The 25,293-nt window shown below is 28.2% G+C and overlaps 7 protein-coding genes across 13 annotated transcripts; 4 read left to right on the top strand and 3 right to left on the bottom strand.

Moving 5' to 3' along the window:
- Positions 1-577: 577 nt before the first annotated feature.
- LOC100643778 (RCC1 and BTB domain-containing protein 1) lies at positions 578-3,788 on the bottom strand. Of its 3 annotated transcripts, none has more exons than XM_048410315.1 (10): positions 3,044-3,786; positions 2,738-2,944; positions 2,494-2,652; positions 2,167-2,434; positions 1,969-2,096; positions 1,642-1,911; positions 1,439-1,563; positions 1,281-1,378; positions 1,074-1,204; positions 578-1,000 (listed from the first exon to the last, which is right to left on the bottom strand). In XM_048410315.1, exons 1-10 carry the CDS (start codon positions 3,065-3,067, stop codon positions 860-862), a joined length of 1,551 nt encoding a protein of 516 aa, XP_048266272.1. In that variant the 5' UTR covers positions 3,068-3,786; the 3' UTR covers positions 578-859. The 3 variants fall into 3 exon arrangements, with proteins under 3 accessions (XP_048266272.1, XP_048266271.1, XP_048266273.1); XM_048410314.1 differs by having other exon boundaries at positions 2,738-2,940; XM_048410316.1 differs by lacking the exon at positions 1,642-1,911 and having other exon boundaries at positions 2,738-2,940; positions 3,044-3,788.
- Positions 3,789-3,898: 110 nt separating this feature from the next.
- On the top strand, positions 3,899-7,092 carry LOC100643662 (transcription initiation factor TFIID subunit 6). Of its 2 annotated transcripts, none has more exons than XM_012314379.3 (9): positions 3,899-4,118; positions 4,348-4,550; positions 4,659-4,977; positions 5,065-5,468; positions 5,559-5,762; positions 5,882-6,064; positions 6,199-6,415; positions 6,486-6,808; positions 6,886-7,092. In XM_012314379.3, the coding sequence occupies exons 2-9, from the start codon at positions 4,371-4,373 to the stop codon at positions 6,976-6,978; spliced, it is 1,923 nt and encodes a 640-aa protein (XP_012169769.1). In that variant the 5' UTR covers positions 3,899-4,118; positions 4,348-4,370; the 3' UTR covers positions 6,979-7,092. The 2 variants fall into 2 exon arrangements, with proteins under 2 accessions (XP_012169769.1, XP_012169768.1); XM_012314378.3 differs by lacking the exon at positions 3,899-4,118 and adding an exon at positions 4,125-4,280.
- Positions 7,093-7,522: 430 nt separating this feature from the next.
- On the top strand, positions 7,523-12,128 carry LOC100643540 (MATH and LRR domain-containing protein PFE0570w). Its single transcript, XM_003399336.4, has 3 exons — positions 7,523-8,182; positions 8,261-8,374; positions 8,456-12,128. The coding sequence occupies exons 1-3, from the start codon at positions 8,093-8,095 to the stop codon at positions 11,702-11,704; spliced, it is 3,453 nt and encodes a 1,150-aa protein (XP_003399384.2). The 5' UTR covers positions 7,523-8,092; the 3' UTR covers positions 11,705-12,128.
- An 861-nt stretch (positions 12,129-12,989) lies between these two features.
- On the bottom strand, positions 12,990-16,639 carry LOC100643211 (transmembrane protein 184B). 2 transcript variants are annotated; one of them, XM_003399333.4, is made up of 6 exons: positions 16,182-16,639; positions 15,767-15,936; positions 15,088-15,682; positions 14,785-15,020; positions 14,612-14,696; positions 12,990-13,227 (listed from the first exon to the last, which is right to left on the bottom strand). In XM_003399333.4, exons 2-6 carry the CDS (start codon positions 15,926-15,928, stop codon positions 13,052-13,054), a joined length of 1,254 nt encoding a protein of 417 aa, XP_003399381.1. In that variant the 5' UTR covers positions 15,929-15,936; positions 16,182-16,639; the 3' UTR covers positions 12,990-13,051. The 2 variants fall into 2 exon arrangements, with proteins under 2 accessions (XP_003399381.1, XP_012169765.1); XM_012314375.3 differs by lacking the exon at positions 12,990-13,227 and adding an exon at positions 13,714-14,100.
- Positions 16,640-16,649: 10 nt separating this feature from the next.
- LOC100643337 (syntaxin-8) lies at positions 16,650-18,143 on the top strand. Its single transcript, XM_012314376.3, has 6 exons — positions 16,650-16,771; positions 17,008-17,064; positions 17,144-17,338; positions 17,421-17,674; positions 17,733-17,825; positions 17,907-18,143. The coding sequence occupies exons 2-6, from the start codon at positions 17,030-17,032 to the stop codon at positions 18,068-18,070; spliced, it is 741 nt and encodes a 246-aa protein (XP_012169766.1). The 5' UTR covers positions 16,650-16,771; positions 17,008-17,029; the 3' UTR covers positions 18,071-18,143.
- A 252-nt stretch (positions 18,144-18,395) lies between these two features.
- Positions 18,396-21,814, bottom strand: LOC100643089 (probable cytosolic oligopeptidase A). Its single transcript, XM_003399332.4, has 11 exons — positions 21,462-21,814; positions 21,147-21,310; positions 20,669-21,063; positions 20,445-20,601; positions 20,088-20,324; positions 19,879-20,005; positions 19,416-19,800; positions 19,232-19,344; positions 18,991-19,158; positions 18,772-18,903; positions 18,396-18,696 (listed from the first exon to the last, which is right to left on the bottom strand). The coding sequence occupies exons 1-11, from the start codon at positions 21,563-21,565 to the stop codon at positions 18,429-18,431; spliced, it is 2,250 nt and encodes a 749-aa protein (XP_003399380.1). The 5' UTR covers positions 21,566-21,814; the 3' UTR covers positions 18,396-18,428.
- A 170-nt stretch (positions 21,815-21,984) lies between these two features.
- LOC100649668 lies at positions 21,985-24,688 on the top strand. Of its 3 annotated transcripts, XM_003399380.4 has the most exons (5): positions 21,985-22,765; positions 22,859-23,423; positions 23,515-24,189; positions 24,302-24,451; positions 24,578-24,688. In XM_003399380.4, the coding sequence occupies exons 1-2, from the start codon at positions 22,156-22,158 to the stop codon at positions 23,308-23,310; spliced, it is 1,062 nt and encodes a 353-aa protein (XP_003399428.2). In that variant the 5' UTR covers positions 21,985-22,155; the 3' UTR covers positions 23,311-23,423; positions 23,515-24,189; positions 24,302-24,451; positions 24,578-24,688. The 3 variants fall into 3 exon arrangements, with proteins under 3 accessions (XP_003399428.2, XP_020720987.2, XP_012169762.2); XM_020865328.2 differs by having other exon boundaries at positions 21,985-23,413; XM_012314372.3 differs by having other exon boundaries at positions 21,985-23,423.
- The last annotated feature ends 605 nt before the right edge of the window (positions 24,689-25,293 follow it).

Raw genomic sequence — 25,293 nt, 5'->3', positions numbered from 1 at the left:
ACCCTGCACTGTTCCGGAAAAGTCTTCCTGACACGAATTTACCTATATAATTTGACATATAAATAAGACCCCTCCACTGATAGAAGCAATCACCACGATGAAGAGTAATAAAATATAAAAATGTTATGTCACATTCTAAAAAACTTGATAGCTACATAATTAATGAGAACTTAATTATTTAGATTATAGTATCAAATAGAAATATTAAAATACAAGTCACAAACAAATTTTAAATCTTATAAAAGAAGATTAAAAAATTTATATACAATTTTTTTTTAATTTATATACGACAAACTTATATATATATATGTATGCACTTTCATACTCCCCTCCCCACTCCTCAAGAATGGTTCCTTAATCCGTCCTAAATTCAGTTCAATTAGAAAAATCTTTGATTTAACTATAGCTATGGAAGATAATTTATCTTAAAGATTTAAAAATAAATTATAATAAAGTAACTAGTACCAGCAAGGTTCATTATTCTAATGATAGTTTATTCATTTTCACATCTTAATAGAATCTTTAATAAATTCTTAATAGGATAAAAAAGATGAAGAAGTAAATTACAAAAGAACAATTATAAAAGATGTCATATCGTGAATTTTATTCAAATCTTAAAATACAAAGTAAATTCTTATGCTTATCATAAATAATTTGTCCCAATTCTAAAAATGTAGTAATGCAAAACAAATGTTCGGCAATTAAGAAACTATACACATTTATACAAAATTTACATATTATTAAAAATATTAACTCTAAAAGATATGAATATTTGGAAGTAATATCTGCTTAATCTTGAAGCATAACAATACGAATTATTTATATAGTATTGTTTCCTTTGTGTGATAAACACTTCGAACTAAGTTTTAAAAATACCCACTTGAGCAGCTTTAACTATGAAAGTTCTCATTATACTCTCATCTAGTTTCGCAAAATCCTCTGTCTGTACTACTGCAGTCATATGATTTAAAGCAAATTTAAAACAATATTCTTCCAATTCCTATAAATTTGTAATATATCAAATATTTTAATTGTATTTTATATTAAAAAAATAAGTAAGAGATATTATTTACCTTAGCATTGTACTGAATAGAGATGCTGTATAGATAAGCGACATTTTTAACCGTAATCTTTTTATTTATCATTTGTATACAATGTCGTTTTAACTGATTTTCAGAATAAGCATTAGCTAAATCTAAAAGTTCTATGTAAAAAAAGATATTATTTATAAAACATATTATTAGACGCTCTCTTTCTATGAAAAATAAAAAAATATTTACCTAATGCATTTTCTTGTGATAACTCAACTTCATTAGTATATAAGTATTTCAAGAAAGTTTTGTATACGTCATAGGAAAATTGTTCATGCTCTATAATACTACAATGCGTAATTATATTAGTGAAAATATAAATGTACAAGTTGGAAAAATTGTTTTACCTTTGACTATTTTCTACCCAATGCTCTTGAAACATTGTTCTGAAGTAATGGCAGCGTATCTTCAAAACAGCTTTGTGTACATGAATGGGTTTTCCATGTACTTTAATTACAAGATCGCTAGTGTTCTTTAACATGCAGCAAGAGACGGCATAAAAATATGATAAAATCAGCAAACATGTTATTGTTTATAAAAAAATACATACTGGATCATCAAAGGCATTTTTTAGACTATTTGCTATATTTGCTTCTTCATCACTGTGAAAATTAAGTGGCTGATGCATGACGGGTGGAAACGCATAATATGCAAGAGCATCATACAAACATTTTAGTGGAGTGAGTGTTGGAACTTTAATACTCTGACCAAGACACTGACCCCACATAAATATCCGATTGCCTTCACTCATAGCTAGACTTATGTGATGATAATGTGAAGTTGCTATGTCTAATATTCTTCCCATTTCGGGTACTTGCAGCTACAGAAATATTCATTAGTTTCAACTTAACAGTACATACACAAAATAAATTTTTACCTTTGTTGGTATCCAAACATTTGAGTCTGTATTAAGACCTAGTTGTCCATAACTGTTAGCTCCCCAAACATAAAGATCACCTTCATCACTCAATGCTAAAGTATGCATGTAACCGCAAACTACTTTTTCTATGTATTCAAATACACATAATTAACAATGTTTTAATATTCATATATTCACAAAAACGATCAATATTACCTATTACTATTTTTGCAAATGTGGCTACTTTTTGCGGTTCTGCTTGACTAGTACAATTTCCAATTCCTAGTTGACCAACACCATTATGACCCCAACTATAAACTTCTCCATTATCCGTAACCGCTACGCTGGATGAGTCTCCACAACTAATGTGAACAACTTTCTTGCCATTTAATACAATATGCAGCAATTTTGGTATAGGTTGAACTGTACTAAGGATAGTACCACAACCTACTTGTCCAGATACATTGTGACCCCATGCATATACCTAAAATAGATGTATCAATTTTTCATTTGATTTGCTCTGATTAAATATTTTCATCTTACCTCTCCTTTATTTGTTAGTGCAAGAGAATGATGACCTCCGCAGGCTATATCAACAACAAATTCATTATTCAATGCTGATGGTATAAGTGTTGGAGTTAGACCTTCGTTGGTAGATCTGTTTCCTAATTCGCAATAATCATTATAACCCCATGAATATACCTTTTACATAAATTATATTATTAAATTAAATAATGTAATGTTATACTACATATTAATGACATAATAAAATTATCTTTTCAAACACCTTTCCTTCCTCAGTGAGAGCCAAGACATGTGGACCTTTGCCATATGCAAAAGTTTTTACGCTTTTACCACACAGTGCCTCAATTTTCTTTGGGTAAATAGTGCTATGAGTATCACCTGTTCCAAGACATCCATAGGTATTGTTTCCTATACCATACACCATATCATCCTTTGTTACAATTAAGGTTTCATTAGCTGCCTTACCTGTCTTAGCAAAAATAATGGACAAAATCTTTTTTTGCCATACATATTATATTATACAAATACAATATTATACAAAAAAATTGATACAAAAAATAAATATTACCATATACAATAGCCATACGGACATTCGATATAAATTTCGGTTCTAATAAACTAAATATTGACCAATTCTTCAAATCATAATACATACTTATATTCATATTTATGTTTTTAATATGATGTAAAGATACTATTAATGTAATTCGATGAAATTATAATGTATTTAAATTTCAATTTTTATCACTGCTTATCAATCAAACACTGTATATTTTTTTAATTTTATAACAAAGAGTGTTTAAATATATTAAAGGAAGAATTGTCATAAAATCTATATTAAATTGATTTCATTTAGATCTTGTAATGATATACTAAAAGTTGTCTAAAATTTTCGGACTATATACACATGTTTATAACTAAACAAACAAAAAACAAAAGAAAAATTTCTAGCCGTCTTTCATATAAACAAAGATAGTGTACATAGTACATATCATGTCAGTGTGAGTCAGTGTGATACTCTATAACTGATACTGTAATTTCAGAATCATATCCAGTTTTTAATTTCGACCATTACTAGTAGCATAATTTTATTTTTTGCTACATCGCTAATGTTGAAAGTACGATAAAAATAGATTCCTCAAATTTCATGACAGAAAAATGTATAATAGCAAATTTTGTCAAATGAATTTTTTTACATATTAGTGTATATAATTTACAAAATTAAATGAGTATAAATTGGTATAAAGAATCATAAAAGAGCATCAAATTATAGGGCGGGTTTTAAATCACGACATTGTTCCCTTTCTTATTTTTAACAATTCTTTCACAATATTTTATTAAACCAATATAAGATTAAAACTTATAACGTTGGTAGGTGTGACTGATAGCGATAGTAACTAAAATGAAATGTTACTATCTGCTACTATGTAATTACAAATAGAGATAGAATTTCTTATAATCATAAACAAAGTATAAAATTCTATACTTCTATAATATGTATATATATTTATACAGATTGCTATTATACAAGTGAATAAATAATAAGTAGCTTATTGAAGTCACAAAATGTGGCTTAACCAATAGCTTTGTTGGAATAAAGCAGTACTCTACTACGTCAGAAATTACTAAGCAAATGTAGTGGCGTAAGTTTTATTTGGGGTAAACGTTTACAGAACCATTAAACACTGTAAATATTAATATCTGATATGAGAGACTAAATCTAAAATGCAAAAGATTATAGTTATAATAACAAAAGAGTTTATTATATTGTATGGTTGATTGAAAATTATAAGTTGTGCCAAAAAGTGTGTTATCTATTTATAATATTTTTACAGTAAGCAGTGTTTACATTGTCAATCATATATTTTTAAGGAATAACTTTTTATTCATCTCATATGGAATATAATAACCAAGATACTTTAAAGATGAATGAAAGCGACTCGATTTATGGAACTACCTTGTCGCAAGAATCAATAAAGGTAATTGCAGAAAGTATAGGTGTTGGTAATTTCCCAGATGAAGCTGCAAAAGATCTTGCGGAGGATGTAAGTTATAGACTTAAAGAAATCATACAGGTTTGTATATCTCCAAATTATAATCCAATTATAAATAATTCCTATTCCTTATATATAAGTATTTCTTACATTAAAGTTGTATAATTGAGATTACTAATGTTGGTAAAGGATGCTGCTAAATTTATGAGACATGGCAAACGTCAACGAATGACAACACATGATATAGATCATGCTTTGAAGATAAAAAATATTGAACCCACGTATGGGTTTTTTGCCAAGGATCATATACCATTTCGCTTTGCTTCTGGTGGAGGTCGTGAATTACATTTTGTAGAGGAGAAAGAGATTGACCTCAATGAAGTGGTGTCAATATCTGGTGGACAAACATGGCCTAAATTACCTTTAGAAATTACACTACGTGCTCATTGGCTTTGCATAGATGGTGTTCAGCCTACAATACCAGAAAATCCACCTCCTGTTTCTAAAGGTATTAATTTGATAGCATAAAACTTTCTTTTTTGCAATATTATGTTAAATAAAAGTAATATCTATTAATTAATCAATAATACAATAGATGTTCAAAAGCTAGAAAGTGTTGATCCAACAAGTAAACTTACAAACAAAAGTCAGAACATTGGTGTTGGGAAACCAGGTGGTGGTGGTAAAAGTCAGAAATTACGTAATGTGGAAACAGTTCATGTCAAACAATTAGCCACTCATGAATTGAGCGTTGAACAGCAATTATATTATAAAGAAATTACTGAAGCATGTGTTGGATCTGATGAAGCACGCAGAGCAGAAGCACTGCAGTCCCTCTCAGCTGACCCAGGTTTACATGAAATGTTAGCTCGGATGTGCACTTTTATTGCAGAAGGTGTACGTGTTAATGTAGTACAAAACCACCTTGCTCTTCTAATTTATCTAATGAGAATGGTTAAAGCTCTCTTGGACAATCCCAGCCTTTATTTGGAAAAATATGTATGTATTAATTAATATATAAAAGGAAAGGGGAGAGTGTGCGTATACATGCACGTGTTCATTAATACTCATTAATTTTATATTTTATAGTTACATGAATTAATACCATCTATCGCAACATGTATAGTTTCACGCCAATTATGTATGAGACCAGAAGTGGATAATCATTGGGCACTTCGCGATTTTGCATCACGCCTTATGGCTCAAATTTGCAAAAATTTTAATACTTCTACCAATAATGTACAAACTAGAGTAACTAGAATGTTTAGTCAGGCTTTAGCAAAAAATAGCCAGGTATAATTATAAGACTACCGTATACTAAAGCAATAGTAGCAGGAATAGAAGCACAGAAATAATAATTATAATAGTGATAATGGTAATAATAATAATAACAATGACAACAAATTTTTCAGACTCCGCTAGCGTCACTTTATGGTGCAATTGAAGGACTCTGTGAGTTAGGTCCAGAAGTAATTAAGGCATTAGTTATTCCTAAAATTAAATCTGTTTCAGAACGTATTGAATCATGTATTGAAGGACCAGGTCTATCAAGTGTAGATAAAAATGGAGCAGGTCATATAAAGACCCTATTAGTGGTGAATATAATTTCTTATTAGTATACATTTTATTGTATTAATATGTATTTTTCCTAATATTAATATGTATTTTTTGCTAATATATTATTATACTATATAAAGCCTAACAGAAAAATACGCAATGGAATTTACAGAAATCGGTAGCTCCCGTTTTAAAGACTATACGATCTCCTCCAGATTATGTAGAAGATTACAAACAGGATTATGGTTATATAGGTCCTGCATTGTGCGCAGCCGTTGCAAAAGCTCGTACACAACCAGCAACATTAACAACAACTGCATCCACAACTACAGCTTTAACAACAAGTCAACAAGGTCCAACATGTACTGGAAAAACCATTGTACAAGCTGGTAATACCGTTTCTACTAACATGAAGTTAGACGAGTATTTTTACTTCAGATATCTTCATTTTTTATTTAGTGACAAGCTCTAGTCCCGGGCAACAAACTGGACGTACAATTATGCTTGGAACAAGTAGAACTGCTGGTGGAACAACTACAGCTGGAGGACAAAAATTTGTTATTTTGCAGTCTCGATCTCAAACACCAACCACTACAAATATTAATACTAATGCGATTCAACAACAACCTCAGCAGCAGCAACAACAACAATCGCAACAACAGCAAGTTAAACTAAGCCAAACCAATGTCACCCAACAAAAAGCACATATACAAAGTAATGCACCGAAATTGGTAGTTGTTTGTATGTCCAGTAGTAGTCATGGTACTACTACAGTAACTCAGGTGTGTATAACATATTGCGGTAAAAATCATAAAATATAATTAATTGGATTATTAATTGTGAAAATTATTTGCAACAGGGGAACATAACAGCAAAAACACAGAACGTTTTTGTTACACAACAAAATGTTGAATGTTCATTGAGTCCAGAAGAAGACCATTCTTTTCAGTAATAATGACAAAATTCGTTTCATTCATTTAATTTCTAGTAATTTGTACAAAAATTAATTTTTGATGTTAATATACTTTGTAAGAAAATAAAAAATTTTTTATGAACATAAAAATGATATATAAATGTATTTATTTTTATCAAAAACTAAAAATATACGAAATTACACATATTAAAAAATTGAAAATGTATATTTAAACGAACTTCATCATTCAAAGTGTCATCAAAGTAAAAATAATTAATCTTAATTATTTATTTACTATCTTAATTATACAATTCATAATCAATTTATAATCAATAAATACAATTTATAATTATAATAAACAGATCGCACATATAAATTGGTATATATGTATATACTTGTATATATATATATATATATATATATGTTTGTATGATAATGTGCCTGTTTCATATATAATGCATTTATAATCTGATCTATGTAGATTAAGTTAAACTTATACACATCTAGTCAATAAATGTATATGTTACCAAAGCTATATACATATATAGGCAATTTAGAACTATATTACTCTGTGGAAGGAGTATTTTTCCCCTCTTAACGTATTCCCCTCAAGTGAAACGATTTATTCGAATGCATGTACATGTGAACAAATCGTAAAATTATTTAGTCCTAATATTCGTATCATAATCATTGTTTGTAATATTGAGTTTTTTGTATATTTATTTAATGTTGATTGCTATGAAAAGAAGTGATAAGCGTGCACTGTTAAGAAGACATATTTATTTTATACGTACGACGCAATAATGATCGATGTATAAAACTAGATGCACAGAGAAAATAAAAGTACCCACGCCATATTTGTTTTTGAAAGAATTTGCTTTATGTTTAATTTACGAAATAGAATCAAAATGTTGGTTAGAAAACAATTAGAAATACATACATCAATTTAATCTTTAAAGGATAAAATGTATGTTTTATATAAAATTATGAAATATAAAATATATTGATATTGCAAATGGAGCAATTTTATATACCTTTAAGATTTTGATTGTAAGAATATAATTTTTTAAAAACTAACATAAGTGAAAAAGCAGTTTGTAATTAACTGTTTATATATGCAATACACATATTTTTATTCATTGCCTGTTATAAAATGGCTACAAATGATGCTTTAATGATCTTTCTTGCAAACACTGTTCAAGAAAATGAAAAGATATTACAGGAGTCATGTCTCAAAAGTCAAGTAAGTACTGCATCAGAAAACTTATATGCTAATAATATTATTAACTGGTAATTAATAATAGTATCAACTATTCTTCAGATAAATATTAAACATAAGAAAGATTACGACAAGTTGTTTATCAGACTTAATTACATCTGTCAAATGAAAGCAACCAAAGATGGAGTGCAGTTAAATTCTTGGTGTAAAAAAAACGTAAGCTTTACTTGACATTATCCTTAGTATATGGTCAACTTATATAAATCTTATAGTTTTTTTTATAATATTTTATGTCAGGTTATAAGTTATATATATGGACCTATCTCAGGATTTCCATCTGGTTCGTGGTGGGGTATCCGTATGGATTGTTCTAGAGATCGTGTTCATGACCCCTTCGATGAAAATATTCAAAATGGACCATTTGGAGTTACTTCAATTTGTACTTCAAATATTAACCTAAATGAAGATGTAGATTTGGGTAATTCTCTTACTCTTACAGGACAAAAGTATTCTGCTGGTACATTAGAAAAAGATCCACTTATTAAAAATTATGAAAATCAAGTACCAGTGAGATTAATTAGAAGCTATAATTTATTTAATGACTTTGCACCTAAAACAGGTTATAGATATGATGGTTTGTATATTGTAACAAACTTTTGGATAGGTGTAAATACAGATTCTATAAAATATTATAAATTTGCTTTGTCACGGTTAAACGATCAAGAGCCACCGTCGTGGAGTACCAAACTGACTCCTTTAGCTATAAGTAATCATCCATCTACTTTACATTCTTCTTCTACACCTTTACAAAACTGCTTAAAAAATTCTGCTCCAAATATGTATGAATTTAAAAAATATTCACATGGTTCTGAACTTATAATTCAAAAAGGGAAACATGAAAACTCAGATGGATTTTTACAAACTCAAAATATTGAAAACAAAAAGGTAGATGAAACAAAGAAAGGTGTAATTGAAAGTGCAATAGTGACTCGCCATGTATTTAAAAAGTTAAATACTAATACAGAGTGTACAATAAATATACCAAACATGCCTATTATGCCAGAAAACAAATCATTAACTCATATTGGAAACAAAGGATCTAAAACCCATAATACAAACATTTCTATACGTACAGGATTATATAATTCATCTCACAGCACACAAAACGATAGTAAGAAAAATACGTCATCACTATTTTATAGAACGGTTAAAGCAATTAATATTGTAAAAACTAATCAACACATAGAAAATTGGAATTTATCCAACAAAGATAAAAATAAAAATCTAGATGGTAAAACTCAAACAATCATATCAAACGAATTTCCTAAGCGTGTTAATTATATTTCTCTTAACACAGTAAAACCAGAATTAATGAAATTAAAATTTCCTAAAGGTGTCAATGCAGAAATAAATTGCGATACAAATGATACAAGTTTAAATTCTTGTTATAGACTTGAATGCAATAGTACACATAAAGAAATAACTAACGATTCCAAAGACGTATGTAACAATATCGTAAATTCATCCAATACAACAACTAATATGTTAAACATGACAAACTGTATGTATAAAAATGAAATTTCACCACATAAAGTGGTATCCAAAGAATTACAGCAATTCAAATCAATTGATTCATTGCCACCAGATAAAATTGTTCATTTGATTAACAGCAAAAACCATCCTTTATCAAAATTACTAATGGGTAATATGATAGGGTTAACGTCGGAACAATCTGTAGCATTACAAACAGAAGACGTAATAACAACCAAGCCAGAAATCAAAGATAAGATAGTAACTCGAAATAGTGGTAAAGAAAAAATGAAAGAAAAGACTAAATTTGAAGTTATTTCAGATGATTTAAATGGATCAAGATGTTACAAATTTAGAAGACGCAGAAAACTGTCTAGAAAAACAATAAATAAGTCAGAAATACTAAAATATAATAAAATACATAATGAAAAGTTTAAAAAAGAAACTGTACAGTCTTTAGATATCTTAGAATATCCTGGAAAAAGTAGAGAGAAAACGGATATTTGCAAGAATTTAAAAAATAAAAGTATAAAAAAGAAAACAGTACAAAAGAGAGAACTGTCAGATTCAACAAGATATATTAAAAAGAATGCTGGAAGTACAATAGGAGCAAGAATACATTTACAAGCTGTGAGAAAAATTGATTCTTCAATAAAGAAACATATAAATAAAAAAAAAATAAGAGAAATTACAAATTTATTAATAGATGCAAAAATTGGACCCAAGATACGTGGTCCACGATATAGAAGATTGCGTTGTATTAACAAATGTACAGAACAATCATGTGAACATTTTAATACTGCAATGTATACATTGAATAAATGTAAAGTTAATTCAGATCGATCTACTTTTCAAGATAGAAATAAACTTACAAAAATAACTCACTGTAAACGTGTTAAAAGTCAAACTAAGAATGTTAAAATGTCAAAAACATTAAATTTTAATCATAGTAAAATTGGCAAGAATCTCACTACTTCTAAAAAATCGGATAAGAATTATATTGCAAAACCGGCTATAAATAATAATAATAATAATATGAAAAATAATGACAATGATAATGTTGATAATAATAACAGAGACAAGAATAAAAGATCAAGATATACAAAGAAAAATGTGAAAATTGTAGAAAATAACGATATAACGATTAAAGATCGAAAAAGAAAACTGATGCAAACAATTTGCAGAAATTCAAAATGCAATAAAATTAACGAAGAACTGCAAAAGAGCTATAAAAAAGAAATTTCAAAACCGTGTAAAACAGATGCTGTTACTCAATGTTCTCTTCTTCAAGAACCTGCAATAAAGAATTTGAAATTGAACGATTTCGTGCAAAATAACGTTCGTAATGAACAATACACATTTATTAAAATAGAATATGGTAGTGATTTTAAAGATATGAAATCTGAAATATATGAAACTACAAAGTTAGGTGATAAAAATAGAGGCCATCATTCTACATTTCGATCATCTACAGAAAAATGTGTATCTTGTACAAAAACTGCATCTAATTTACAGCACCCTATAAATTCAAATGTACTGTTAAGTAGCAATACTTTGAGTGCAAAAGAACAAAATAAATTTTCACCTGAAAGGGTATCTGCATTTGTACCTGTTAACATCCTGGATAATGATCTAAAAATTGCTCGTTTAAGGTCAATAGGATTTAAACCAATTGATTTTAGTAATAGCGATGAAGGTATTAACAGTCAAGATAAAAGAAACAAAGTACTAAAACAAAGCGTTACCGAAAAATACAATAAATACACAAATGAGGAAAACGATATTGTCGTTTATATGGATGATGAATTACAATATCAAGATATTGAGGATGAGGACAAAAATTCTTCATCTACCAGAGATAAAACTTTGAATTCAAAAATGTACACTGAACAATTAAATAAAATGATTTTAGAAAAAGAACCATACAATTCACTATTAGAACAAGATTTAGAATCACCATGGCATGGGTGGAAAAAGATTGTAACAAATAAAGATACCTATTGGATAGGTTGGTAAATAGATTGTAACAAATATTATACTATTGTATTTACACACACGTATGTGTGTATATACAGATTTTCTGCCAAAATAAGGCTGTTAACAAAATGCTAAGTTATTTTTTCCATTGATAGTTGTAATATTTGATGCTATTAATGCAATTTATGCAATATACTTTTTGTAATGCAATTAGATCCAATCTTTTATTCAACTGTATATTTAAATTAGTCTAATTATTTTCATCACGTTTTTGTGATCAGTAAATCAGTAGTAAAAACTAAAACTAATATAAACAATACTAATTGTATGAAATGATGATTTATTTTGACAAATGAATTGTATTGTTATTTTGTGGAGCAGAATAGTATGTCCTCTCCATAAAAATTCATATATACACAATTTACTCTCTTGTATAGAAAATAAAGTTCAATTAAGATTTCGATTAATGTTTGTTTTCATTTTCTAAAATACCTAAGAAAATACGACATATGATAGGTATTAAATATGAAATACTTATGTATATAAAATCAGTAAGATAAATATCAACAATAAGTAGTCAATAATTATATGCAAATAAAACAAATACATCGAAGGAATATTCTTTAATTTTTAAATTATTAAATACATTCTATTTTAACGATATATACACTCATTAATTTTTTAATCTAGGACGCAAAGATTTTTGTGTTTCAGTTTTATATATATATATACATATATATAAATATATGAATATTTATTATATATATATATATATCCCGGACGCGTGCAATAATTAGAAGTATTTTTCTTAGTGTATTTTATAAAATAAGTATTTTTCACTGGCAAAATTACATTAATCTCATATGAATTAGAAATACTGATGTATAAACATATACATAGTGTTTTTGTTCAAAGTGTAAAAATATTGTTTGACTACAGTAAATAATGCAGCAACATATTTGTGAGTATTTAAATATTAAGTACTGTACAATGCTTTTCTCTGAAAAACGTAAGTTGTGTTTTAAAATAAAGATGATTATGTTATGATAATAGAGCCACCTCTATAGGTAACACTGCTTTAAACATGTTCAGCATATTAAAATAAATATCTTCTATGCTATGTTTACATGATGTAACATAATACATGTATTAACATGAATGTAACATGGAACTATTATATTGTGATGCACAATTTTGCATCACCGAATTTGTTTGTTTATTTGTTGTTTGTTCTGTGAGCGAGTTAAGTTCCTACCTAATGACGTATAATCAATTAACGATATACATAGCGTTTTCTTGAAATTAGATTCACGGAAGTCCAACATTAATGTTCCTTTTTGTCTCTTTCTCTTTTGCTTTATTTTGTACACAATCTATTGTTTATATCTACTGGAACTCATCATCACTGCTCAATAGCATTGTTTTCTCATTATAATTTTGAGAGATTGTAGCAACACGTTGATGAGAAGTATGCCGTCTTTGAGGCGGTGGTATTGGCATATTCTGTGGATCATCTGGATCGAAGCTGGATATCCGCATACCACGTTGTCCTTTAGGAGCTCCTGATTGTTACATTATATCACGTATTATCGTTGACAAAGCCGTTACTAATGAATACATCGATCAGCCAGCGAACAGCGAGAAATCATGCCGATATTTTTTTCTTTAATTCAAAGCATTGTTGGCTATATCGATTATAGGCTATGTACAGTTTTACATGTAATTTGATGAAATCCTTTTACACATAGCACAATTTACAGCATCTTTCTTTATTTTATTGATCTCACTACACATATTATACGTCTATTAAATAATTCATGCGTGTTATAACAATAAAGATTTGAATTTGTTGTTTGAGAAAATTATTGAACATACATATTTAAGAAAAAAATATATAAAAATATATAGCTATATCAGCATGCTAAATTAAATATAAATCATGCCATCTTTTTCAATATACAAGCATTACAAAACAATATTTAATAATCATTAACCTATCCATAAAAAGATACATAATTACAATACTGCCATAGAATAGTAGTCAATTATTATTTGTCTTTTGCATTTATTAAAAAGTAAAATGTTTTTGTGAAATTACACTGTACTCTAAGTGCTCTTGCGTTAAGTGCTTAGTTTCTAATGTACAGTAGATTTTATTAATTGCAAAGTTAATAAATCATATGCTTATATATGTATATGTGTATGTATATTGATTTTGTTATAAACCTTAAATAATAATTTGAGCAGAGAACACTATGCCCACCCTCGAACTTGATTTGAACTTAAAATATCAAATTAATTTTAATGAACTACAGTATTAAGAACTTTTCAAACTCTATTAAAAATGTATGAATGCCTCATGTCCAATTTCTTGAAATTAAAAAACGATGCTTCACATTCTCATAGTTTTTCATACGGCAAGTTGGTATTAACGTCTGAAAAATAGTAAAAAGAAAGTGCCTTCAAAGAATATAATCCTAATTGGCACATGTTAATTGAATTTATGATAAAAAGTATTTTTTATCATAAAGAACTATTTCATTACATTTTTGTCGCAAAAGATAAATATAAATGAATTTATTATTTTACCCTTTTAATAATTGGCAGTAGAGTACATTAAAAGATGCATATTAAAAGAAACATATTAAAATAATAAACCTTTATCATATAAAAAGCTAAAATCCATAGTTAAAGGAACATAATAATTACAATTATAGTTATTTATTTACTTCAAATTTTTTAATGATTGTAATTCTTCTCTTACTTTGCATTTAAAACTTAAATGATAAATATAAATAAACAATAAATATGGATGATTTTTAGTTCATCATTCACTACATCATGCTACATGAAAATGTATCAATTGAATAAAGTAATAAAAGAAATTTAAAATACAATATTTATAAAAAATTTTTAATAGAAATAAATTATAAATTATATACATACCAGAACTATATTGTGTGTATTGTTGATACTGTGGATGGAAGTTGTGGATGGCATCAGTCATTATATCTTTTGGATTCATGGTTTCCTATGTATAAAGTTAATTGTATAATATTAAAATATTGTCAATCTTATTGCTTTATCTATTAAATCATTTACAAATTGTTGCAACATACTTTTAAACTGCTACTGATACTTTGCATCGTTACACTTCTTCCTCTTGAATCCGTAACACAACCAGCTGAATACACTTGATATGGAAACGCATAACGCAAAGCTATAGCAGCAAATAACATTTCAATGCAAATCAAAAAGTTTTGATAACCAGCAGAAACTGTGCCCGCACTAGTTGATTGATCTAAACTTATAGGAGAAATTACATTTGCTTTCTCAAGAATAGCCAATAACACCCCTGAAAGGTAATAAAATTAATATTCTTTACATATACAGATCGTATCTTAAGTAATTTGATATATTACCTTGCCAAAATGAGAGGAAGATAACACTTTTAACAGTACAAAATTTTAAGACAGGTTCAAATGGTGTTAACAGGTCTCTTGTAGCAAAATAAAAGAGAAAAAGTCCATAAAGTGCAAGAGATACACTGATATTATAAATTATAGTTATATAAATATAGCCTCCATCTGGGGACCAATCTCCATCTCTATAATGACCAAATGCTTGAAGGAATATAATGACAAATGCCATTACTGGTTTTACCAAGCAAAATTGCAAAGTAGCTTGTTTGCAAAATCTGAGAAAACCAATTGTATATGTTTTCCCAACCAAACAGCATGTTCCATATAAACAATTAGAACGAATAGGTTTGCCACGTATTTCAGACATAATATTTCCTTCACCACCCAGGTACTCGTAGCATAGAGATAAGAAGTTATATATAACAAATGCTTCATAACAGTCCCGTACAGTAAAAAAGTAAACATAATAACTTTCACTGTTGAAAAATAGTAGAGACACCCAAGAATATGTTGCATAAATTGGAACTATAAACAGAATTCTCACTATCCATCTTTGTTCTGTTGGATTAGTATACCACCTTAAATGCTGATAGATCTACAAACCACGATTAAATCAAATTAGTTGTTTATATTTCCTTAATTAACTATAATGCTAAATCAAAAATATGTTACAATGTACCTGTTGACAAGTTATGAATAATGCGACCCAAACAAATGCACCAGCAATACCTTGAGCTGCTCGTGTTTGTAAGAATATTGGAGCTGCTTTCTCAGGAATTGCAGTTGTAGACATCATATCGCCAAGAGATGTAGATGGTTCTGTTGTCACCGTACTACTCATATTTCAATCTGAGAAAAATTAGTGTTGCAAACAACAATACTAAGAATTTAATATAATTGAAGAAAAAGAAAGATAATTGTAGATACGAAGAACATTCATTTTAATCATAATTACAAATGAAAAAATTAAGAAAAAATGCCTTTTGGTAACACAGAATAAATGTCAAGATTATGGCTCGCGCGTTAAAAATCAATATGCACAACAATAACAACAGTACTCCATTCGTGCGCAAAAATTCATCTCGTGGACGCACCCGTGCTCCATTCGTAGGTTTTTTCAAACAAATGTAGTATACGAACGATCCCTTCGAACTATCTTGTCGTACGTGTTCTCCTTTTTCTTTCGTATTGTGTGTACGTGTTGACCTGTATGATCAAGCTTCTTAGAAGTTCCCCACTTTCAATTAACCATCTACCAACGCAGTGGTTACTGATGATCGTGACCTTCCCACAGGCAACGTGAATAATCCACCAAATTTTCTTCCCTTTACACTATATAATTTCTCCAGTTTGAGTTTGGATCACCGAGTTTCACTTTTACCCAACATTTTCTCGCATTTCTTTCCGTTTCCTCTTTGACGTCAAACACATTCGTCCAAACAGCTTCACGAAATATACTAGTTGATAATAAAAATATAACTGGTCTTGCTACTACGCCATATATTCTTCTTTTTTCCACCCGTTAATTTTCCCTTTGGTTCTCTTTGTTTTACTCTCACAAACGATCTCTTTTTACCTTCTCCTTCATGCTAAATCCCCTCCATCATTTTCTTTAATTATCGTTATAAACGCATGCGCCAATCCGTGGTTATGTTACATTCTTGACGATAAATTGTTCGACTAGGTAAATTGTAATACTTTTTCAAAACTCAATTTGCTTACTAAGGTATTCCTGTTTACCCAAATTTTAAACAGTTGCTAATGTAAAGGAAGGTTTCTTTTCTTTTGATGCTGCACCATCGATAATTGCAAAATATATTATTATGTGCAGACAACACTGACAATAACATACGAGAAATTTATGTGGATATGTCACTATTCAAATAATATTTTAACGTAATTTCGTTTTTCATACATTAGATTTATATACAAATTCACGAAAATGGCACTCATTTATATCGAAGACAACGATCCCTGGTAAGAATAATTAACCTTGATTTCTTTGTTTACTTCTGAGATGAAAACTGTTACTTAAGTATTTGTTTAAATTATATAGGTTAACGGAATATGATGCCTGTGAGAAACTTTACAGAGAGATTATGGAACAATTTACAGCTCGCAATAAACATTCAAAAACATTGCAAGCATATGCAAGTATATCTGCAAATATACGAATTCGTCTGAAACAGTATAATCGTGAAGTCCAACAACTTAAGAATAAAGTAGATGATGCTTTAAAATCTAAAGCTATGTATCCTTTTACATGTTCATTTGATTAAGAAGTAAGACCTACCAGCATAGAAATTTTTTCCTTAAAATACAAAGATATGCAGAACTGCTGAAGAAGCAGAAAGAAGGATACGTCAAATTGAAATATTGAAGAGCAGGGATGTACAATTACAAAAATTGTGTGACACACGTACAAATAATCTTATATCTTCCCGTGCAAATTTACTTACATCAGGAACATCAGCGTTTGCAGATGGAGGCACAACCTCTTGGGCAGCTGATGACGACGATGATAAACCTATAGATACACAAACATGTGTTGTTGATCTTATGACTCAACAAGATAGGATTCTAGAAGGTATAAATTTTGATATCTTTTACCAGATTTGTATAATATTTTTCCAATACTTTTATAGAGCAAAATAAAGGCTTGGAAGAGTTATGTAAAGTCATTGCAAGGCAAAAACAAATTGGCCAAACCATTAGCAATGAAGTAGATCATCAAAATGGTAACTTAAATTTAATATTACTTATTCTTTATCAATTTGAAGATATAAAATTTACTTTAAAAGTTTTATATTTTTATGTAGAAATAATCGATAATTTATCCAATCATATGGATAGGACTGATGAATCATTAATTACCAAAACGCAACACGTGCAAACAATTAACTTCAAAGATCGTACATGTGGTTACTGGATAGTAATAATTTTGCTTTTTATTTGTATCATCATAGTTGCTTTACTTCCATAATTTTTAATGCATTCAATTATTGTATGAAAACTGTTAGGTATTTCGTTTGATGTAAATTAATGTTCTGTATATATGCATATGTAAAAATTCCGTTCTTACAAATTACTACATTTTATTTTCTTAATTATTTATTAATTCTAAACCAGTATTTGTATATATTATAAGAATTATATTATACTTATAAGCAAAATATATATATATATAATACAAATTAAAACAAATATTTGTGTTTGTGATAAAAACCTGACATCTTATATCATTAAAGCTATATTAATATCGCAATGAAATCAACTTTTTTAATAGAAAATAAATTTTTTTCGTTATCTATCTTTATACAAATTACATTTTATTGCTTAAGTTATTTCAAGTTTCCTTGGATCATATCATTAGTAATTTCTGACATATTACATTTTGTATCCAATCTAAGGTTTTTCAGAAGTGCTTTTGGACTAGGATCTCTTCCACTAAACTTTCTGAAATTCTCACGTGCAGAATAAGTACCACCAACAGACAAAAATGATTCGCGATATCTTCCACCGAGTTCCTTCAATGATTCTTTATTCTCATACGAGACATCTTGAAAAGCACTGTACAAATCAGCGGCAATCATTTTTGACCAAACATGACTGAAATTATAACATTTTTATTTTTTCAATACTTCAGCAGAACATATGCATATTCTAACATTTACAAAATCTTACCTGTAATAAGCAGCTGCCCATTGTCCACTAAAGATAGCATCAAAAGAACAAATATGGCTGTCCTTCTTATATGGAGGAAGTACAAAATATTTTTTCCATAAGCGGTTCATTATGCTATTCCAAAATTCTTTGCTGCAAATTTTAGAGGAAATTATGAAATATATTACTATATTTATTATTCAAATAACATTTATATATATTTATAGTATCCAATCTTACCCAGAATATAATTCTAAATCAAATTCTGACAAATACAGTTCTTTACATAAATTGTAACCAGATAAATGTGTCTTTGAATCCCTTACTTTTTCAATTATATTAAGAGGTAATAGTTCTTCAGTAACTTGATGACATGAAATTCTTTGCACAAATGATGGTTCATATAACCTAATAAGCAAATAAAACATTATACAATATATGTAGTTGTAAATTATAAAGAATATGAAGATTTTATATCTACCAATTTTCAAGAAGATAGTCAGAAATAAATTGTGCATCCCATTCTACAAACGAAAGTCCTGCAATATGTGTGTATTCCACCTTTGTTAATATATGATGTAATGCATGTCCGAACTAAATGACAAAGAATAATATTAAGAAAAATAAGTAACCTTAAACTTTATTTTTATATGCATAAAATTTACCTGCCGAAATAACGTTTGAAGGTCTTTGAATGAAAGTAAGGAAGGTTTCTCACCCATGGGTGGTGCGAAATTGAATATTAATGCAACTAATGGTTTTATGCCACATATTTTACTTCTATTTTGTACTTCTACTGTATATCCTGCATTCTGTGACACTCGAACTTTCTCATCTCCTCTTGCATATGGATCTAAATAAAAACTACCTACTGGATCAGTACTTGAATGTTTTAAATCAAAGACATCAAAAAATCGAACATCTTTATGCCAGAGATCTAGCTTCTTGGATTCAATAATCTTTACATCAAATAACGTTTCAATAAGTTCAAATAAGCCACATAACACTTTCGGTAGAGGAAAATAATTATTTAAATCCTCTTCCTTGTACCTGTAAATGATATTGTAATGATATATATTTATATTCTTTTTTATTACAAAGTGTTTCTGAATTTTATTTTATAATTACATGTACACAGAATGTAGTTGTTTTCTACCCCAATATGCTATATCCCAATGTTGAAGTGGACCATCTAAACCTTTTTCATTTGCAAATGCTTGAAGTTCTTTAATTTCATGTTCTTGAGCAGGTCGAGCTTTTATAGACAAAGCAAATCAATAATACTAGTTATATATAATACTGCATACTTGATGCAAATGTAATTATACAAATTTTACCTGTGGCTAATAAATTATTCAATACATAGTGAATATTTTGTATACTGCCTGCCATTTTAGTTTCCATACTTAAATCAGAAAATGACTTGTATCCCAATAAATGAGCCTCTTGATTTCTTTTCTGTCTAATTTCTTCTAATGTTGTACTTGTTTGTACCGATCTATCATGTAATAAAGATGCTTTGGTAACATTTGCATCCCAAACTCTCCATCTTAAAGCACGATCATGGCAATGTTCTAAACAATATACATTAGAAAAAATTAATCTTTAATTTCATTATATTTGATTGATTTACAACATTAAAAATAAATTTTATTATGATCAATAAACTTTCAATTTTATAGGTAGATTTATACCCATAAATGGTTCCAGGATATCAGGAGTTAAAATTACTATCCATGGTCCTGCAAGAAACTGTGTAGGATTTACTGCCATAGATTTTAGTAATTCTTCAGGAAAATCTCTTACAATATTAGGATCTCTTATAGTAAAAGTAAGATTATTTATGGCCATCTATGAAGAGACAAAGTAGCATTAATATTTCTTTAACTTATATTTGCACATTTTGCTATTTACAAACCTGCACTTTTTGTGAATATTTTTTAATTTTTTCAGACAACCATATTTTCAATGCTACAAATTGTTCATTTTTCTTCTTAGACAATTCTAATCCATTTAACCTTCCTTCCAATATATATCTTGCTAAAATTCTTTTCTGTTCAACATTTAATTCACTTTCATTATTATTCAAGACATTTTTACATGCTTGATATATTGGTATATTAATGTATTTAAAAGCGGAAGCTCGTTTAGCACGTTCACTAATACTTATATAATATTGTGTAGGCATTAAACTTTGATTTCCTAAATATAATGTTTTTGCAATGCCCCATGTAATATTCAAAGAGGTATCTATCTCCTCTATAGGGCTTAATACGTTTTTAAATAAATTTTCTGGAGAAATATTGTTAACATCTGTAAATCAATTTTACAAAACATAAGTGTTTTCAATAAACTTAAATTAAAAGATTATAACATAAGTAAAATAAAAGAATTACTTTCTATTTGTTTCCCTAAGGTTTTAACTGTTTCTTCAAATTCTAATGATTGCCTTCCAATAACAGCAACACATTTTTCTATTGTAATATTTGTAAATTCTGGACTTTTATCTTCTTTTAATAAGGGATATTTCCCTGGTAAATCTTCTCCAATTTCTGGGACACTGAATAAAAATATGATTAACCACTAAAACCATTATTATGTTGTGCAAAGAAAATTATACAGAATATTTACATACAAAACTTATTAAGTATTAAGTTGAGAATAAAATTATGTAATTTTTATTTTGAATAAAATAATTACAGTATACATACAGAATCAAATAACCATTACGTCTTGGAATTTTTAAAAAACTATTTTGTGATAGGATAATTCTTTTGCCACAAAATGAAGCCATTTTGATATTTTTTAAAAGCATTGTGTTTTTACAACTTTTTAAATTACATCGTCAATTAAAAACCAGTCTTTTTGGTTACAAACAACACTTTGTATTATTTAATTCCTACTTTCTTCATTGAACTAGCCAAAATTTAGTCATGAACTACATATTATACGATTAAATTCTGTAGACATTTAACTGCATTTTTAATAGTTTCACAATAGTTTATAACTTTGTTGAAATAGTTTTTAGAATAGGTACAGTTATGTGAAAAATTTTGCTCTTAAACAATAAAATAAATAAATAAACTAGATCACATTCTCAAATGAATTTTTTGTTATGTAATCATAAAGTATATTTGTTACGATACATTTGTGATGGCGCCACTATAAATGTCATTAAAATTTAGAATAAAGTTCCTATTTTGTGATTCGAGATCACTTACTATCTAGGTACATTTACATTAGGATAACTTCAATTAGGTAGAAAAAATTGCGTATTTTCTGACGCGTAGATAGTGAGACATTATACAGAGAGATTGATATTACGATATTAGTTGGTACATTGAAACTATTCCTGCAATAAATTTTGCTGTTTTAATCATTACCACAAAATCGACATCTGTAACAATGTCAGGCAAACTACGTGGAGGTAATGTTAAATGGGAAAATTCGGCAGAAGGAAATGATGTATATGAAACAAAGCATAAAATGAGGTTGAGAGAATCGCCAAGGAATACGCAACAACCTGCTATACCCGAAAACGAGATTGTTATGGAACCACGAAAGCGAGGTCGAGGTCCTTCTAAAAGGCCTTGTCTTAATAGAAATGCTTTAATGGCTCGAGAAAATCGGCTCAAGAAGAAAGCATACCTAGAGAAAATAGAAAATAAGCTATTATTTTATCAGCAAGAAAACAAAAATTTAGTAAACATTATAAAAAGACAAGGTATTGACCTTAAACGGTTAACTGGTGAAGTTGCTTATTTCAAGAGTGTATTAAACAATAATACCAGTATCACTGCATTATTGAAGACTATCAATGATGGTCTTCAAAAGATTAGTACACAGAAGAAGAATTCATTGCGTTTGAATCGTGTTTCTGAGTGTTCAAATGAATTGGATGTTCAACACAAATGTACATGTTCTACAAATGTGAAGGAGAATATATTGAATATTCAAAATACCGATATATTTATTACAAATGTCAATAATGATTCATTGATCGAACGTGGTACAAGTAAAGATCAAAACAATGAATCATATATTAATTCCCGAAGGCAACTTGCTTGTAAGAATTCAAGCATTGATAAAATCTCTTCATCTTTTTTAGATTCGGATCACAATTATACTATTTCCAAAAGTACAATAGTCAATGTTAAGAACAGCCTTCAAAGTAAAGAAGAAACAAACTTAATAACATCAACTACCAATTTAATATCTGAAGATAATTATATGGATAATACAAAGGAGTTAAACAATTTATTACCAATTGCTCAAGCAGATTTACCCAATGCAAATGAAAAAAAAGATACTGATACCATTGGTATTGATTTTGATCAGTTTTCTTCTTTCAATATGGATATATTTGAAGATCTTCCAAAATGTGACGAGATGATGAATACAGTGGATAGTTTAAATGATGCATCCAACCTTTTTAAAGCAGATGAAATATCTCAAACTTTAGATAATACTGGAATCTGTCTTCATGTTAATTCAGATAAAGTATCTTTAGAGTTTTGTGCAATTTGTCATTTAAATAGTAAGAACTCGGGATCAAACTGAAGGGGGAATTGATCGTAAATCTTTTAAATCCACTCAATGATGAATCTCTGGAGAGGTCAACCAAAGATTTTGAACATATTTTTCGATCAGTGGATTATAAAAAGTTAATGAAAGTAATATGTTATTTTAGTTTCTTACTATGACTACTGAATTTAATATAAAAAATTGTTACATATACAATAGAGGATATATCAATATTTTCAGGTGTATCAAGAAGAAATGTGTCAGCATGTTTGTCAGTTTGCTGCTGAAACATCATAGAAATGCTTTTCACATGGAATGAAAGTTGCGTTATTAATATCTGTACTACATATATAAATATGTACATAAGTACATAAATAATATACATATATACATATATATTTGTATATAAATGTGCAATATATATACATATATATCTGTATATACATGTGTGATGTGTATACATATATATCTGTATGCATACATATACATATGCGTATATGTATATATTTCTTTCTATTTACATTTTCACACCCATGTATGCATATATGTGTATACAGATAACGATACATATAAGCATATATGGTGTTTATTTTATAAGTGACTGATTTTTTTATGTAATGCTTTAAAATTATATCTAATAACATGTAGTGATGTAAAATATTTTTGCCACATGCTGCATCAATTGCTACTTTTTAAAAGCGGTATTTAGCAATATAAAAATTGTTTTGTAAGAAGTGTTTATTATGTTCGAGTCTATTGGATCTAATCTGTCCATTAGAACACTACAAAGCTTCTGTTTGTTATGTATAATGTTAAATCGTAACACTTCTGTTCCTTTGAGACTGTAATTATTTGCTTTTTACAGGATAATACCGTATTGCCATTGAAGTTTGCTAGCAACGATCATACAAAAAGGTGGGCGTTAATGTAATTTTATTAACCATGTATTTGAAATTTAGTACTATAAAAATGTATTATATACAATTTGTTAGATTTGTAACAAATGTGATTTGTTTGTTTGGTCTAGTTGAAGTTTGGCATGTCTGACACATTCTGTTTAATGTTTGGTGTAACATAGTATTTTGGAGCAATTACAAATAGTGCTTGTTGGGAAAGTGTGTGAAATCACGATCGTCCCCCTTCTTTTCTATAAAATATATGATTTTATAATAAACAGGTTGAGTACGATTAAATCGATGTTTGTTTTTATACACGTGAAAAAACATATATATTGCACTATGTAAAAGTTATTGCAAAAATTGTCCAAATATCAGTTTTGTATACTCTGTAATTTAATTTTCAGCTGTATCCCGAGGATTTTCAGCCATTATGGAACATTCCATCCACTGATCGAGTTGTATGGTAATTGAAGTTGAAATTAAAGAATTAAATAATAAATTTAATATTTCTTATATATTGTATTTCATAAATTATGTAGTAGTATTAATTAGATGCGGTTTTGCAAGTGTTAGAAATTTTATTACTTTAAGTCTTACATAAGCTTTAATAATGGAAAATCACATAAAGTATGATGAGAATGATTAGAGCAGATGTAAAAAATCATTTTTTGCTTCTGGAGGAAAAGAAGTGTATCGATTTTGTCATTATTACGATATACTTGTTTTAATATGTATGCCATTTTTATATACTTTTATTATAAATTATTTATTTATTCATAACATACAGGCATAAATTTAAAATTTATGTAAATGAAAATTGTATATTTCTCTGTCGATTTGAGTATTTTGTAATTTTTAATTAAGATAAGTTGTTTTGTATACAAATTTTATTGCTTATTTATAATAAATAATCTACTTTTTATACGTGTCAATAATTCAATTGTCCATCCTTTTTTACTTTTATACAATTTATAAAAGTAAACATTTTACATTTATACAATAATATCCTTAAATTAAGGTGTCAATCATTTTGTTATAAAATATGAAAATACAATTTTGTCATGTCTATTTCAATTATAATGTATTATGATATTTGTTATACTGTAAGATACTGCAATCA

This window comes from Bombus terrestris, chromosome 11, assembly GCF_910591885.1.
Source record: "Bombus terrestris chromosome 11, iyBomTerr1.2, whole genome shotgun sequence".
NCBI lineage: Eukaryota > Metazoa > Arthropoda > Insecta > Hymenoptera > Apidae > Bombus > Bombus terrestris.
This window is presented reverse-complemented; position numbering and strand designations above follow the sequence as displayed.